The sequence below is a fragment of the Teleopsis dalmanni genome, chromosome 2 (genome assembly GCF_002237135.1).
Source record: "Teleopsis dalmanni isolate 2A chromosome 2, ASM223713v2, whole genome shotgun sequence".
Classification (NCBI taxonomy): Eukaryota; Metazoa; Arthropoda; class Insecta; order Diptera; family Diopsidae; genus Teleopsis; species Teleopsis dalmanni.
In genome coordinates, this window is record NC_051847.1 from 165,471,080 (window position 1) to 165,489,358 (window position 18,279).

Sequence of the window (18,279 nt, forward strand, 5' to 3'; positions counted from 1 at the left end):
GAGGCAATAGAATTACGTGAGTCATTATATATAGTGCTGTCTTTGACTGATCTAAACCATATAATAATATAAAACCTTATTTTTTCAGAATTCGCCCTTCTTTTTGAATACATCGATAGTGATGGTAGTGTGAAGTTCAATTGATGCTAATATTCCTATAGTGACACTGTTCAGCCAGAACTTTACTTATTTGTACTTTCCTTTTACTGTTAAAGCAGTAACTAGGTAAATTGTTTCAAATAGTCTTTACTCAACACAGTTTAGCTAAGTCTATGATTTTTCCTTTATACATATTATGTTCAGATCAATTGTTTTCCATTATAATTTTCTATGGAAAATATTCGTTCTTTATTCTTTCCATAATAATGCTTTAAGGATTTAGGTGAGCATAAGCATCTGCATCTGCTATAAATTAACTAAACAATGTAATTAAAATGTTTAATATAAAATGTAAAACATAGTTGGAGATACGTCCAATCAGTACCTGAACTATTTATTGAGAATCTAAGACAGCTTTATGAGTACTTATTTGTTTGTAGTCACATAATCATGTATGATTCAAAACATATCGATTTTTAAGGGCTTTGCCGTGGCTCTAAAATCCAAGACTCAAGACTCAAAGGTCTTTTGAAAAAAAGTGAAGCGTCACAACAATTTTTGATCGAAGATTCACTGGGGTCAGCAGTGATATATATTTATATATATATTTTGTTATAAGGAAACTACCATATTATTGTAACTATATTTTAAGTATATTGAAAGTATAAGTATATCGAAATAGTTCCTTATGATAAAATCTTAATTCAAGTTCTAAATTAGCTAAATTAATTTCAATTTCACTTAAACAATTAATATTAAAATATATTATTTAAGTGGTGCACGACAGGTGAATTGAAATTAAAACCTAATCACCAACAAAATAAAAAACGAAAAAAGTGAATCAGCAAAAAACTATTTTTACCTTTATTTTATATTAAAAATACGAAATACCAATGAGCTTCATAAATCCAAACAAAAAAAAAAAAGATACATTTTTTGGTAGTTTGCTTATAAAATAATTTTTGGCATGGTAACATAATAATTTAAGACAACAGCCGACCAACTCATTCATGACAAGCATAAAAAGCAATTGTTTAGGTAAATATCTCACTCAATTAAAAGTGTAAAAATTATCTACTGAATAAGTGCCTATTAAATCTTATAGATGGTCTCTGCGCTACAGCCAATATCTACTGCACTTGACAAAGTGTATGCACTTGAGCTCAACTCAAGATGTGCTTATTGCCTTAATTAAAAAATTAAAAATTATTAATGAGTTTTTCTATTTCTTCAAGCACTATAAACTTTTTGAACTGAATATAGATAATAAAATTTTGATTATAGTTTGGATCTAACAATATTACAATGAAATTTTAAACGATTGGAAAAATAGTTCGCATATTAAATTAATGCTAATTGTTACACAGTTTCTTCTAGATATCTAAGATACATTTTATGTTAAGCATATAATGTATCTATAAAATAAACCAAAAAATAAAATCATCAACCAATTAAAACTTATTGAGTTACCATCAAAGTAAGACTTATCATGTTTATTCTGTCAGCGTTTGATACAATCCTTCATACATTCTTCGCTGACTAGCATTTAGTTCCTTGAACGATATTTCTCTTGTGGCCAAATAGTAAGATTAGTTTCAGAAACAGAGAAACTTAACCCGCACCATAATAGATGAGTACTATACTGTTTGGTTAATCATATTCATTGAACATCTCACGAAATATTCTTACCAATTTACAATATATCCGGGCCTTATCTTTTATCCACCTTTCTCAAATTGTAATTTTGGGGCACATACTGCAGTAAATGTAAATAAGTTTGTACTAAGACCCGATTCCAATTTCCCGGACACCCCATTTGGCTAAGTATTTTGGTAAAGCCAGCTATTTTGAACAACTTTTTTCACTCCGCTCTATTTAATTTAGTTTAGTTTTTGAGATATCTTGTACTTCCACACTAGGAAATTTTTAGATAAGGGCTACATTCTGTCACGTCTATTTGTTACTGCCAACTGTTTGTGTTGTTGTGTTTCCATTCCAGAATTAGAGTTTAAACCTCTTTTATTGTCTTATGTAGGTGATTACTTTGGTGATTCACTAGTAAACATAGATATTATTTTTAATGCATTGACTAAAATAAATCAAGTTTTCTACAAGATATCAGACTTTGCAGTACCATCTGCCATTGGTGACTTGTTAATTTGATTTTGCATTGTAGTGAGTATTCATAGTAACGAAGAGGTTAAGATCTTTGTCCTCAACAAACCTATTGTATTTTCCTGTGTTTGTTCGAATTTCTTAAATACCAAGGGCTTTTACCAATTTTCGGAGAACTTTATTTTGATATGATTGAAATTTCTTTAACATATGATATGTAGTCGTAGCTGCTTTGTCAAACTAGTTGTTTGTATAATCTATGTAAAAATTACATATACTGGTTGGCATTAGATGAAGTGTGTAGTTTTTTATATTATAAGTGTACTCAATGTAAAAAGTTGAATCCCGATATCATGAGGTTTGCAGTGTATAAGTTTGTAGTTCGAGACCAAATGGGCGTGCTCTGGAAAATTGAAATCGCGTAATCCGGTGATTTTTTCTTAAGTTCCCTTCTTAAAAAATTCTAAAAATGCTTGAAATTAATTTAAAAGCCTTTTTATGTATAGAATATATATTTGAGTGATAGGTTAGGTTAGGTTTGTTATAATAACTCTGTATTAACCAGGGTGAGTCATATTTTTGTGATATCTTTGGTTAATTTCTTCTTCTAAAGAGAATTTACTTTTAAATTCGTTTAACTTCTTTAAAATTTTACTATTATTATTATATCATGTCCCGACTGCAGGTAAAGCAACTTATGTTAATCAAATTGAGATTTGGTCGTTTCCATTGGCATAAGTTGATTTATGCATGTGAAAGAGTTGTTATGTGTCGAAAGTTTGCGGAAAGCTTTTGTTTGTTTACATATCCAATTAAAATGAAAATTTTTTGTCAAATAATATATGTAATTGTAAAATTATATGAAATATATATTTGTTATATAAACTTAATTATATATATTTTTATAGATCAATGATATCAATTTTATTTATAAGGAACAAACATTTAAAAAATGTTTAACTCTTGTTTATTTGAGTTGTTTGTTTATTGTTTATCTACATTTTGTTTCATGTGTCAAATATGTCATAATTCGATCATTTCCCTTTTGAGAAATATGTTGTGCAATGTTGCATTGGACATTTTGGTATAATTTCCCATGATCTATTCTTAACAATATCAAGCACGAAAGCTCTTTGTATGGGTAATTAAATTTCATTAGCAAGCTAAATTAATGAAATTGCCTTAACAATGGCAGTGGAAACATACTCTTAGGCTATTATTATATAACATACTATAGAGTGCTTAAGAAAGTTATTAATGATTTCACACTTATGTATACCTTTCCATATGTACATATATGTGAATATTATCTACCCTCGGAGTAATGTGTAGCATATCCATCTCAGTCGGTAAGTTTAACAGATTACTATATTATGAATTATCACATCTTTTGTTTTATGACTTGCGCAGGTTCAGGTTAATAAAAGGTGTGTAAGAAGTTTGGGTGCAAATCACCGTTAAAATGATTAATAAAAAAATATTTGACGCACAATGCATGCGTTGTAACTAATAAATTTCAAAAAATATTCAAAACAATATAAAAAAATTACTAGAAAGGGAAAATTAAACAATAGCATGGATCACAAAAAAAAAAAAAAACAAAAAAATAATAATAATAAAAAATTAAAATTAAATAAAAAGCAAAAATGATTTTATTTTGGTATTTACTGACCCCACAAACTCTTTTACCTTAAGTCATGTTAGCCTTACCAGTGTAATTTACTATAAAAACAAAACCGATTGCCTGATTGATTATTATTCACACCACGTACTCTGAAGAGGGAGGACAAAGTGTTCAGTTGATTTTATTTCAGAGTTTTGCATTTGCAACAAAATATTATTTAACAACTATAAAATGGCCTTCAAGGTATATACAAATTTTATAAATTTTGTTATTGTTTTGGTTTTATTGTAGCTTCGATTCCACCAAAGACGACTTAAGTTTGCACATACAGTTTTTTCCATATGAATTTCATTGATGAATATTACAAGATACGTACGAGCATATCGCTGAAAGGTTGACCTAAATTTATTGCAATGCAATTTTGTGCGAAGTTCAGGTGGAAAAAACACAAACATGCAATTCATTAATTTATTCAAGGCTATCACATAACCCATTAGTTTAACCTCTTCAACTTTTGTTTCTCGTACCAGTTCTTAATAAGTTTCGCTGTGATTGCTGTAGCCAGTGCCGACCTAATTCCTTTGCAACAACATGAATACGCCGCAGAACATCAACCAATTTACCACAGCGTACCAGCAACTCATGTATCAGCACCTCAGCATGTTATATTGCAGAAGCATCATGGTGAGCACGAACAATATCCCGATGATCCACACCCACAATACAACTTTGCCTATGATGTGCAAGATGCTGTTTCCGGTGACTCGAAGAGCCAAACTGAAAGTCGTGATGGCGATGTTGTTCACGGAGAATATTCATTAACTGATGCTGATGGTTTCCGTCGTACAGTGAAATACACCGCTGATTCTGTAAATGGCTTCAATGCTGTCGTGCATCGTGAACCACTAACACACAAAGTGGTTGCCGCTGCAGCTGTACCAGTGCATCAATACCAACATGCACCAGCTGTCACTGCAGTCAAGGCTCCCGTTGCATATGTAGCTCCAACCTATGCATCTCTTCCGGCTCATCATGAACAACATAATCAATACGCTACATACGAATCTCCTGAACATAATGGCAGTGGTTACTATCATCATTAAACCAATTTGACTTCATGTTACTTACATTTGCATTGCACAGAGAAATCTTCAAACATAAAATTCATCTCCCATAGATTAAGGTTTTGTTATTTAGTTTTTTAATAAATGAAATATGAACTCAATAAACATTTTTTTATATATTATATTGAAGGATATTACTAGTAATGAAATACGTATATACCTTTCATTAATCCAACGTCTACACTAACCAGACTTTGACGAGATTTTTTCATGCACGCTCCTACTAATGCATACAAATTTATTTTTACATACAAAGTTCAAAAATAATAAGTATTTCAATGGGATCATAAAAATATTTCCTAAATCTATCGATTCTGGATTAGATTTTTTTAGTCTTAGCCCTGATTTTAAGGTGATAGACAATGAAATTATTAATCCGACCAGATAAAAAAGAAATGTTTTAGGGCCAGTTTTATATGTAATATATGTGGCCGTGTATAGAAAAAAGAACCTAATCTGTCAGGGAAATTATTAAGGACATTTCTCTAATTTGAAATCTGCATCAGCGTCCACCTCCTAATTTAACTTCTGGGTATGTTAAAAAAAATGGGTATAGGACCTATAAAATATGTAGGTAGGTAGGTTGGAGTGGCGGCCTTGTATAAAATATGTGCACTATTAAAACTTTTGAACTACACCAAATTCATCATCATCACCCGTGACTATGCAGTCCACGTAGGACTTAAATCTGTTTAACAATAGTCTTCCATTCTTCTCTGTTTTTTGTTTTTCTTTTCCAATTTCTTATATTCATTATTTCTAAGTCCTACTGCACACTCTCTTCCATCGTTTTCTTTGTCACCCTCTTCTTCTAGTAGTTCGTACATCGCTCTCATAAATTTTAAGCGGTGCTCTAATATCCGACATTCTTATCACATGTCCAACCCATCTTAATCGCTGCTTTTCATAAATTTGTTGATTGTGTCACCTTCGGCTAGCCGTTCTAGCTCCTGGTTGTATCTTATGCGATACATCCCGTTTTCTTTCACGAGGCCAAAAAATTTTGTAAGTATTTTTCTTTCAAACACTACTATCTTGCTTGCTTCAGTTTCAGTTAATCTGGAATAATCAATGTATTGTACATTTTTAGTTTTGTTTTTTGCGAAATATTATTACTCGTAATACAACTAATTCATATTTGGGTAATAAGTCACGGAGAGTAATGGGCAATGTAGTATTTAAGTATAAGTGATTTATGGAAATTTGCATTTATATTTCTAAATCTATTATCAAACAGAACACACTTAGGCACCTCATATGTAGTATCAGAGATCACATAAGATATGCTCATCTCCTGGTTATATTCAGTAAGTTTATGTTCAAAAAATTTTTTTACTTGACCTCAAAAGTTTCATTTTGCAATTTTATTGCTTTGAAACTCCGTAGTCTCTCCAATCTTTTTAGATGAAATATCTTTATATTTAAATTAAAATAAACCATGAAATTATAATTAAAATGCCTTGCATAGGAGATACCTAAGAAAAACTATAATTTATCTCTATTTATAATCTGTATCAAAATTTATAAATAATATTTTTAAAAATATAACTAATTACTTTTAGTAGAAATAATAAATGTTAATTACTAGAGAGGTTTCGAACTGCAATAACAAAAATTTTTATTTATTTTTAATTAATTGTATTTTTGGCGGACCATACAGCTGTTTCGAGTATTTCCGAATACCCATTATCAGTGGTGTAGAAATAATTTCTTATTTTTCATTATTCATATATAATTTGTTGAGATTGTAAGTACCAATGGTTGAACTCCTTTGATAGAGTACAAAATCCATTAATTAAATACAATATATATAAAAAGAATTTTTTGTTGTTGTAGTTAACTACTTTTCGAGTCCTTTCTATTAAATATATTAGTTTCTGTTAAGTAAAAGAGTTATGACTGACGTTAAAATCAAATTTAATATTAAATTTTAATTACTTAAAAATCTCTAAGATTATACTTTATTGGAAACAAAAATTAGAAATTTCTAATGTAGGGAGTTACACATAATTTTGTTGTAATATCCTAGCTTTGGACTATTTTTTAAAGTTCATCTTAAAGTAGTACATATCTTATTAAATAAATAAAATTAATTTATTAAAAATTTAAATACATTATTCACCTATTTGGGCATAAGAGCTTCATAAGAGCCTATTCGCATCGCATTCCCCATTATAATAAAGTTATAAATTCAGAAATAATTCTAGAGACGATAGAGGCAAAACGCCCTTAACAAATGGAATCCGATGAGAGTGCTTATAATGTTAAAGAAAATATTATTTAGCTATATATTTCTTTAAAAAGATCTATGTATGATACTTAACTGATTATATGAAATACATTATGTATTAATTTAATATTTAGTTAATATAGAATATCAGTATTGGGCACGTAACCACCAAGATATAAGTGACATATGATTAGCAATTTTGATTTATTTCAATTTTTCTAAATTTATTGATAATATTGACTAATAAAAATATATATTCGTACATTATCTATATTATTGTTTATACTAAATCCAAATTAATATTACTATATTATTTTGATTCGTTAAATATTTTTTTATGTTTATGTATGCAGCCATTTTTCACAACTTTTTTTTGTCCTACTCATCTAGAATACACTAATATTAATTTTGCTGCAACACCATAAATTTAAAAAACTGTATGGATCTGATAACAGAAAGATATACTATCTTTTTGCTTTTCTTATTCGATTTATTATATTAAGCCATTCTGCACTACTGAAAGCAGATTAAAAACGAAAACATGAAATCTGATCATTTTCGGACTTAAACTGAATAAAAATTGCAAAGAATTAGAAAACCAGTTTCTACACTTGTACGAGTACATATCCGGTAGGTAAGTGAATTGAAGCAAATAAAATGAAGAAAAAAGTGTAAAAAATTTTATTGCTCCGTATTGAGATACATTGTCGACAGTAAAAGGCAACCAAAATAATTGCTCTAATTCGTTATGGACATGACTTAACGTTTTGCACGCATCTGATTCAATGTTGCCCTTTAGTTACACATTTTTTGTGTACTTTTATGTGTGATAAGAGAGCATTGATTACCACAACCGCAATTATTCGAATAGTTCAAGTTGGGCTAATTAAACAAACGCAATCGATCTGTATAAAACGTGCCAGCTGCGCAGTTGCTTCTCATAAACTTTTAAGACTTCAATATATCAACACATTTATTCGTCACTATTACGAAAATCAAAATGGCATTTAAGGTTTGTTAGCTCTAAATCAATAGACATCCTGTAGCCAAGTATTTTCGAGATAATCAAAATCCTTCTTTTTCAGTTCCTCGTTGGATTCGCATTCATTGCTGTTGCCAGTGCTGGTTATGTGCCTGCTCCACAAGTATATCATGCAGCTCCAGCAGCCGTTGTCAAGACTGTTGCTCCATTAGCTTATGCTGCTCCAGCGGCTGTCGTCAAAACAGTAGCTCCAGTCGCATATGCTGCTCAACCAGTTTTGGCAAAAGCAACTGAAGAATATGACCCACATCCACAATACAAATATGGCTATGATGTTCAAGATGCTCTTTCCGGTGACTCAAAGAGCCAAGTTGAGGAACGTGATGGTGATGTAGTTCGTGGTGAATATTCCTTAATTGATGCTGATGGTTTCAAACGTACCGTTCAATATACCGCCGATCCAATCAATGGTTTTAATGCCGTAGTCAACCGTGAACCTCTCGTCAAGACTGTTGCAGCTGTCAAAACTATTGCTCCCGTTGCATATGCTGCTCCTGTAGTCAAAACTGTTGCCCCAGTGGCTCACTATGCTGCTCCAGCTTTAGTTAAAACCGTTGCTCCAGCTTACACCACCTACTCTGCACCTGCTACATATGTCGCCCATCACTAAATGCCATTTTCGTTAAACATATGTGACTGATTGTGAATAATGATATACAAAACTAAATATAATATATACGTAGTCAAATTAAATTAAAAAAGGTTTATTATTTGAAATAATTTTGAAATACTAACTTTATATCAGATATAACAACAAAATGAATATATTAGGAAATTATAATATTAGCAAACTCACCCAACTGGGAACTTGCTGAATATAGCTTCCGGATAATCGTATTGAAAATCTAGTTCTGATTAGTCGTTATAGTTATTTATATGACATTGCATAGCAAATTAAAAGTATCAGTTTTTCTTTTTGTACGTATTTATGTACTATAATTACTAATTTCGATTCAGGACCAATACTAAAAAGCCTCACATTTATCATATAGTATCGTTATCCGATCTGTATAATCTGATGACTACCATGTTAAACTTTTCAGAACAGTGAGAATTAAATTTGGAATTATGTGTGTTATGTATTCATGTCATATATGTATATGTATATATTTCAGTAAATAACATATTACTTTAATTAAAATTGTAGGATAATATAATTATATTGGAATTTCATCTTTAATTTTAATATTTAATGCCTAAAACTTTAAACACTATAGTAAAGTTTATTTCGTTTGATTACTTCTTCGATCATGGAAGCATATAATAATTAGGTACCTTAACTTCAGTAAAAACATCGGAATGGAAACACATAATGTTACCTTATTGCTCTATCACTCTTTATTTTGTATTTGATTCTGTAGATCCAAAAAAATATATAGACGATATAGATATAGACGAATCCAGAAAAATAAAAAATTACTGAAGTAAAGTTGTCTGCTAACAAGTTTGACTCTTATTATATAGAGCAAGCATTTAATGTCCTTGATGCGATGAACGCAAATTCTTCAAATGACAATCTTCATAAGAATTTTGAATTTTTAAATTTTTAAGATTTCAGAAATTATAAGAATTTAAAAAAAAATAAAGAGATATACACTAGAACTCTAATTATTCATAAATTAATTGTTCATCCATTAATTATCATTGCATATAAACAAATCTAACAATTGTTTCTTCTCATTTTTTTCCATTGACTGCGGAGATATTCTAGAATATATATAAAATATGGATTATTTGATATAATCGCTTGTTTTAACTTCAATTCCTAAATCATATATATGATTTATTGTATTATTAAAAATGAAATTTACCTTATCCACGTTCTGGTGATAAATAAGACCGAGAAGCCTTTAAAATGACCCCCATCGAGAAGTTTGGAGACATCCCCATTTTATGTAACCCTACAAGTACATCTAATTACAAAAAGATCTACGTAAAGTTCCTGTAGTTTATCATAATAAAAACGAAGGTAAAATGAAAAGAATCAGGAGATAAAAATAACATTTTTTAAAAGAAAATCATGATTTATAATTATGCATTGACAATCACTTTAGATAAACCTCAATCTTAAAATATCAGGAAATTGAAATTGAAAGCCTTTCTTAATATATACTAAATTTTGATTCCCACTACTATATAACTGAAAAAAAAAAAATAATTTCTTTATAGTATAATATAATAGAACTAAGATGTAAAAATATACTTAAAAACCAGTTAATGATTGTTTCATATATAGAACTTTTCAAAAACATCTACTATAAAAATTAAATTCAATAAATGCAGTTTGAAAGTAATTTACTTTATTTTTCATTTATATATTTTATATATATTTATATATCTTTATTCACAATCAGTCACAGATGTTTAACGAAAATGGCATTTAGTGATGGGCGACATATGTAGCAGGTGCAGAGTAGGTGGTGTAAGCTGGAGCAACGGTTTTAACTAAAGCTGGAGAAGCATAGTGAGCCACTGGTGAAACAGTTTTGACTACAGCTGGAGAAGCATATGCAACGGGAGCAATAGTTTTGACAGCTGCGACAGTCTTGACGAGAGGTTCACGGTTGACTACAGCATTAAAACCATTGATTGGATCGGCGGTATATTGAACGGTACGTTTGAAACCATCAGCATCAATTAAGGAATATTCACCACGAACTACATCACCATCACGTTCCTCAACTTGGCTCTTTGAGTCACCGGAAAGAGCATCTTGAACATCATAGCCATATTTGTATTGTGGATGTGGGTCATATTCTTCAGTTGCTTTTGCCAAAACTGGTTGAGCAGCATATGCGACTGGAGCTACTGTTTTGACGACAGCCGCTGGAGCAGCATAAGCTAATGGAGCAACAGTCTTGACAACGGCTGCTGGAGCTGCATGATATACTTGTGGAGCAGGCACATAACCAGCACTGGCAACAGCAACGAAGGTTAATGCTACGAGAATCTGTTAATAAATAGAATATAATTTCTTTTAATTATTAATAAATAAATTAAGTTTAGGGATAAAAATTCTGTATTAGTTGATCAGGTCCCCGTACCTTAAATGCCATTTCGAATATGTTTGTTAAGTGACTATAAGCAAATGTTGCTTTATTGAATTAAACTTTGGTTGTAATGATGCAAACTAACAGTGCCGAGTTTTTATAACAAAATTTGGCCAATTGCTCTAATTTTCTTGTAAATGGTACTTCGGTGAGGTATTATTACTTTTTCGTTTGTTTGAGTTTCTTTATTTTGTCGTTCATTTGGTTTGTATTATTAACAAAATATATGGCAAAGTAAATAAGAAAAGGTGTGTCGAAAAATTCAGCATTGACAAGACAATTAGTTTATATTTTCTTTAAGTGTCCAGTCATCTGAACAAATCAATTTGGTTGAATCTAAATTTTGGTTAGTCTAAATTTGATTTGTGGTCTGCATTGCATTTATTTAATTTTGACTCTGAGTCTAACATATATGTAGTTTTGGTTAAAACGATATAGTAAAATTAATTAATTTGCTATTTTTAATAGAAAATTGAAGGAAATTTCGTAATTAGTAGTTAAATAATTAGTGTCTAGAATAAGTTCTTCTTAAGTAGTGAATTGAGCTTTATCTGTTTAAAAAATACTTGAAAATGTAGTTGGTATAATATGAGAAATAAATTTTTGTTAAGGAGCTGGTGTGTTTTATTAATTCACATCCTTAAGTTATACATCGAGTATTTATATCGGATTTAATATATATTACCGACTAAAAAGTAATTGCATGTCTTTATCTTGTATATCTTGTTGTACATATATATCTCTATCAAGGTGTAGAGCGAAATATTAAATAGTTTCTGTGAGCGATTTGAGAAAAGTGTTTGAAACAAATTATGTAGATGATCTCTGCACTCATTAGATATGCAATGTACATACGCTGTCATATCCAGGATTTTACTGTTAAATAATTAATTCTGAAAGGAGAAATTATTGTATAATATAAAATACTAAACTAATAGACTTAGTTTAATAAAAACCTATAGCAATGTTAAGGCTTTTCCACATTAATAAAGAATTTATCGCCAGATCGATGGGTGTACTACTTTGTGTTGATTATTAAATCAATATCGGGAAAGTAGCGTCATAATGTTAATGGAATATATCAGTACACAAGATCTTGTACTTATAAATCAGTACACAAGATTTTATATTTAAGTGTCAATTTCTAATGCCATCTGCTAGGTGCTTACGTTTAATGATTTTAAAAGTTTAAATTATATATTAAATTAAGTAAACTGAGTAAATTATATTTTAACATATATTAAAAATTACGAAATTAGTATAAAAATTTAATTTTTTATTTACGGGCTTCTTCAATTATAGTAAGTATATTGTTCTTCAATAATTTACACTCGTCCCTGGTCATCAAACACTGACTAAATATTATTTCATAAATAAAATATTACGAAATATTTTTTCTTATATCTCCAACTTAATTCTTTGAAAATGTCAGTTTCAGTAAAATAAATGTGCGGATGGACTTGAAATCAGTACCAAAATTGAACTATGAGAAGAGTTTCAAATTATTATTTAGATGAATATTGAATAAATCCTAATGAATTTTTTGTTTATTAGTTTAATACATATATACGTTTCATTTTAATTCAGAAATAAAATTATTCTCTATCATTATTTTCTCTAAAATTTCTCTATTTTTTTTCTAAAAAATCTATATAAAATAAGAAACAAAAAGGTAAGGAAGCTAATAAATCCAAAACCTTCTTTAATTAAGTATTTGACCATATAGCTATTTCGGATTTCACCAAATATCTATTATCAGCGATCTTTGGAAGCAATTATTAACATCAAATATCCATAATTGAAACACAACATTATGCAGAAATTATAATACCCCATAAGGCGGTGATTATCACCGGGTCGTCGCGTGTAAGCCTGTCAAATATTGTTGTTGCCATAAGTAGTACTTATTTTTTATGCTTAGAATAGATTGTATATAAAAAGCAATTAAAAAAAAAAATTTAATATCCAATAAACATAAGTATTTAAAACATAATTAATAATACATATAATTTTTTATATAAATATATATATATTATCTATATAATTTATGAGCTTTATAAGATTGCTCAATACTTTAAACAATTTGAAAAATTTTATTAAGTTCTTTATTTTTAAAAACATTAAAATATCATAAGATTAAATTATAAAATAAAATTAAATTATGGATTATTTCATATCACACTTTTTACAGTTTTTTATATACAATTATTTTTCTACTTATATTATATGCAATAAAACTTATACACAGTTATATACCATATGCTACTCTAATTAAGATACTTTTTGAGCAAATTATGAAAATCCTCCCCTGCATTTTAATGTGTTTTATATGGCAAATCGCACTGAAAGTGAATATTAATTGAGGCGCATCAATGACACCATCGATGATATAAAAAGTTAACCACTAATAAATCCAAGTCAGTTAGTTCCAAACATTTGTGGATTCTAGTTGATTGTGATTCTATTAAACAAAATATTTTTAAAATGGCTTCAAAGGTGTGAAAAAAATATTTAAAAAAATATATTAAAAAGTTAAATTGTGCAACTATAAATATTATATATTAAAAATTAATAAAATTAATAAAAATATATAAAAATTATATGACAATTTTAAATATATATAGAAGTGAAACTAATAATTTCTAATTATTTTTAGTGCATTATTGTGTTGGCATTTATTGCTGTCGCCCATGCGGCTGTTGTGGCTCCTATCGCTCCAGTAGTCAGAGCTGTTGCTCCTCTTGCTGTTGCCCCAGCACCTGTCTTAGCGAAAACTGTTGAATTAGAGGAATACGATCCACATCCACAATACAAATATGGATATGATGTACAAGATACACTTTCAGGAGACTCAAAAGGACATATCGAAGAACGTGATGGCGATATTGTACGCGGTGAATACTCATTGATTGATGCTGATGGTTTTAGACGTATTGTCCAATACACTGCCGATCCAATCAATGGATTTAATGCTGTTGTACGTCGTGAACCCCTAGTAGCTGCTGCACCTGTTGTTGTTAATGCCGCTCCAGTAGCACCAGCTAAACTAACTTTTGCAGCTCCTGCAGTTGCCGTAAGAAATCTTTAAGCTCTCGGACTGTGACAATTTCTGTTTAGTATAAGACATAAAAGGACTCCATTAAAAAACAAATGAAATAAATGTGATTTTTGTATTTTAATATAAAAATTTGACTATCTTATTTTATTATATATAGTAGGTTTTAAAAAACCAAGATTCGTTTCAATTGGTAACTAAATAATCAGTCTTACACTTAAAGATTGGATTTTAAGATTCTTTACTTTATAGTCCTTGTATCAGGACTAAGATAAAATTTTGAAAGCGTTTAATAATTTTATAGCCATTGGCATAGTTGGACTATACCACATAAAATGTTTATATACCTTCTGCTCAAGAAGTATACGGATTTTGTTGTTTGTTAACTACTCCTTAAGTAATTTTTTGACCAAACACGGCACCATTGTCATCGCTCAGGCACCATATTCTCCAGATCTGGATCCATGCGATTTTTTCCTGTTCCCGAAACTCAAATTGCCACTTCGTGGTAAGCGTTTTGAGTCGATTTAATAAGTAATCATTTATGGTTACTCACATATATCTATGTGAGTAACCAACATAACAACTAAAGTCGCCACCAAAAAAGATGCAATTAATAAGTTTTCAAAGAATGTAAGATATCATTCCCAAGCAAAAAAGTCAAATTAGTTACCAAAATCAGCAAACAGTTAAATCTAACACCCTGTTAAAATACAGTTGAATATCGTCAGACTGATATATACTGCCATTAACATTAATGATAGTCATTAATTTAGATTAATAGATAGTTAAATTTAACACCTTGCTTAAAATGAAGGAGAATAACCTTAGTCGCCTTTTAAATATATAGAAATTGAACTCAATACTACAACAACGTTTTCTTAGTTCTGTAATCAGATATTAATGGATTAACACTTGACTCGTATGGAAGTCATAAATCTGGATCTATTAACAAAATTTAAAAAGCAGATTTAATCAGAAGCTTTTATCTAAAAATTTTTATATAAGATATAATATTTATAGTATCTTATATATTATAGCATCATAATAATATAGTACATGATAGCATTGTACATTATATTGTATTGTAATATTATATTATATGTGGAATGTCTTTGGTTCCTGTTTCCAGACATTTATTAAATACTGGCATTATCGGAACTGATAATTATTATTTTTTTCTATTCAATAACATGTTTTTAGAATACAATTCTGGCAATATATATATTTGATACATTTTACAATACCTCTTATAGACTAACGATTTAAGGATTTAGAATAAATGCATGACACAGCAAGGATTCCTTATCACATTCCTTATTATATATCCTAAAAAAATTGAATTTATAATATTTATAATTTTTATTTGATATATTTACATATAATTACATTATACTATAGTAGTTGCTTTTAATTGATTTATTTCGAAGTATTTTAAAAATAGACTCAATAATACTTTAGAAACAAGTTTTGCCTACACTGCAACCTACACACAATTGTGAAAGTAATTAAAATATATTTTGATAAAATTGCCCCCAGATAAATAAAATTAACCTCGGTTGTCTTACACAACCCCATTTTGCCATACCTGGTAAGATACATTGTTTTGCATACGACAGTAATCCCAATGCCTTATTGCATAAGAAATGCGATAAAGCAAAGAAAGCAAAACTCTCAAATGTACTTTTATCTTTTGCATAATTGTGTGAAATTAATTTGACAAAGTACAACTAATAAAAATTATTGATTTATCTGAATTCCTTGCAAAATCTGGTATAAATAGCGTCGGCGGAGGCTGTGATATTCATTCAATAGTTCACTTCACTTCATAAAGACAACACCGTATTACCTCAACTAAATACAGCAAAAATGGCATTTAAGGTAAAAATATTTATTTTAAAAAATTTTAAATAGATATAATTCAATTATTAATCCAATTCAAATATACCTTTATTCGGTACAATAGTTCGTTGCAGCTCTTTTATTTGTTAGCGCTGTTAGTGCTGGAATAGTTCCTGAAGTTTATCATTCCGCTCCTGTCGCATATGCAGCTGCACCAACAGTCGTGAAAACAGCTCATGTGCAACCAATTGCCATTGCACATGCTCAGCCAGTTTTAGCTAAACATGACGATGAATTCGATCCTCATCCACAATACAAATTTGGTTATGATGTTCAGGATGCTCTTTCTGGTGATACCAAGAGTCAAGTAGAGGAACGTGATGGCGATGTCGTTCATGGTGAATATTCATTGGTAGATGCTGATGGTTTCAAACGCGTTGTACAGTACACCGCAGACTCAGTGAATGGTTTCAATGCTGTTGTTAATCGGGTTCCATTGGAACATGCTGCCATTAAGACTGTTGTAAAGTCCGCACCTGTTGCTTATGCTGCACCAGCCACCACCATTGTTAAAGAATATCCAACACCTGTCGCTTACCATCAACATCATTAATCCTGAAATGTTACTTAAAAAGCATTTTTATGTTGTAAAATAATTGTTAATTAGTCAATAAATTTGTTATATATTCATTTTAAAGGAGCTTTTCATAAATCTTCCAAATTTTGGAACTGACTATTTAAAATATGAGAAACTAATATTTTCATGTTTGCATAGAAAGTAAACTCGAGGAGAAAAAATAGTTGAGAATTTAAAAATTTTATATTTTTTTACCCAGCTTACACACAAATGTGATGATTATAGTGCATATTTTATTGAAATTTAAGATCACTCCTTATTTCCGAACTATTTTCGAACCTCAAAAACCAATATCTCTAATGATGACTTGGAAAGCAATAGTTTGCGGTACGATAATTTGCCACAGAGTTCTGTCATTATAATTGGTTCCAATTAATAGGGAAGCCTACCGCCTTTGTTACAGTAATATTATAAAAAATTTGTACCGCTAAAAAGTCTCTAAGGAAACGAGCAGTAACATAATAAATCTATCTTTAAATGAGCATACAATAAATAATAGTACCGCATTATTTTTATATTGTAAAATCGAAATCTTAAGATTTTTCTTCTAACTAGAGTATAGATAAGCTATCTGAATATATACATCGGGTAAAACTTAAGAAGAGTACTGAAATTTTTGCTATAATAATTAACTTAAAGTTAATTTTTGATTTTGAATGAAAACAAAATGCAAAAAAGCAAAATTATATTAATTTGGTATAATTACTCTCCTTACTTAACTAACCTGACTTAACCCGTTATTGGATTTCGACCAGAGGTAGCACTCCTCTCAAGCACGACTCGAGTTTTCTCCACACTCAGACTTGATCACTCTACCAAAGACACGATCTGCCTCTATGACTTCTTTCTCCAACTGCTTCTTCAAATACTATTTTTGCTTGAGTATTGTCATTCACGACATGACTAAGTGAGCAAGAACGCTGGATGTTAATTGGACGAATAATATCTGTGTTGACAAGTTCCTTACAGCACGTGGTTCATTCAGATGCGATACTCGTCGTCAACTCGTAAAGAAGCAAAGATCTTACAAAGAAGTTTTCATTTTGCCTTTATTCACCATTAAGCCTAAGCCTATATAGCAGAAATGACAGCAGAAATATCACGCTTGTTACGCCCAATGCGGTAGACTGCGTCGACATAAGCGAGAAACTGAACACATTTGAAGAATATGAAATATACAAAATTCAGATATTAAATAAATAAATAAAAATTAAATATTTGAGACTTTAATCGTTAACATACATAATATTCATTAAAAATTATCTAAAGCGATATTTATCCAGAAATCCGAAACGGTTCAAATAAAGTTATTCCACAATTTCGATTAATTTTTCTATTATTATGGTTTAAATATTCAGATTATTAATAAAAACCAAACAACTATTTTTAGTTTTTTCTTAAGTAAATACAAATACTGAGTTGAAAGGTTTTTGGAGCAATCCCTTTCCGATCGCCTTTCTT

At 29.7% G+C, this 18,279-nt stretch overlaps 4 protein-coding genes across 4 annotated transcripts; 3 read left to right on the plus strand and 1 right to left on the minus strand.

Moving 5' to 3' along the window:
• The first annotated feature begins 4,069 nt into the window (after window positions 1-4,069).
• LOC119676090 (larval cuticle protein A2B-like) lies at window positions 4,070-4,941 on the plus strand. The gene is made up of 2 exons (XM_038087317.1): window positions 4,070-4,081; window positions 4,336-4,941. Exons 1-2 carry the CDS (start codon window positions 4,070-4,072, stop codon window positions 4,939-4,941), a joined length of 618 nt encoding a protein of 205 aa, XP_037943245.1.
• Window positions 4,942-8,076: 3,135 nt separating this feature from the next.
• On the plus strand, window positions 8,077-8,920 carry LOC119676062 (larval cuticle protein A2B-like). Its single transcript, XM_038087288.1, has 2 exons — window positions 8,077-8,204; window positions 8,278-8,920. Exons 1-2 carry the CDS (start codon window positions 8,193-8,195, stop codon window positions 8,842-8,844), a joined length of 579 nt encoding a protein of 192 aa, XP_037943216.1. The 5' UTR covers window positions 8,077-8,192; the 3' UTR covers window positions 8,845-8,920.
• Window positions 8,921-10,614: 1,694 nt separating this feature from the next.
• On the minus strand, window positions 10,615-11,290 carry LOC119676064 (larval cuticle protein A2B-like). Its single transcript, XM_038087292.1, has 2 exons — window positions 11,279-11,290; window positions 10,615-11,184 (listed from the first exon to the last, which is right to left on the minus strand). The coding sequence occupies exons 1-2, from the start codon at window positions 11,288-11,290 to the stop codon at window positions 10,615-10,617; spliced, it is 582 nt and encodes a 193-aa protein (XP_037943220.1).
• Window positions 11,291-13,723: 2,433 nt separating this feature from the next.
• LOC119676091 (cuticle protein 21-like) lies at window positions 13,724-16,794 on the plus strand. The gene is made up of 3 exons (XM_038087319.1): window positions 13,724-13,780; window positions 13,941-14,363; window positions 16,306-16,794. The coding sequence occupies exons 1-3, from the start codon at window positions 13,769-13,771 to the stop codon at window positions 16,792-16,794; spliced, it is 924 nt and encodes a 307-aa protein (XP_037943247.1). The 5' UTR covers window positions 13,724-13,768.
• Window positions 16,795-18,279: the final 1,485 nt, after the last annotated feature.

Bases quoted from the DNA above. Each gene is read 5' to 3' on its own strand.
- LOC119676091 (XM_038087319.1), top strand. The intron at 14,364-16,305 runs AATCTTTAAGCT...TCGGTACAATAG, and splicing joins CTCCTGCAGTTGCCGTAAGA to TTCGTTGCAGCTCTTTTATT.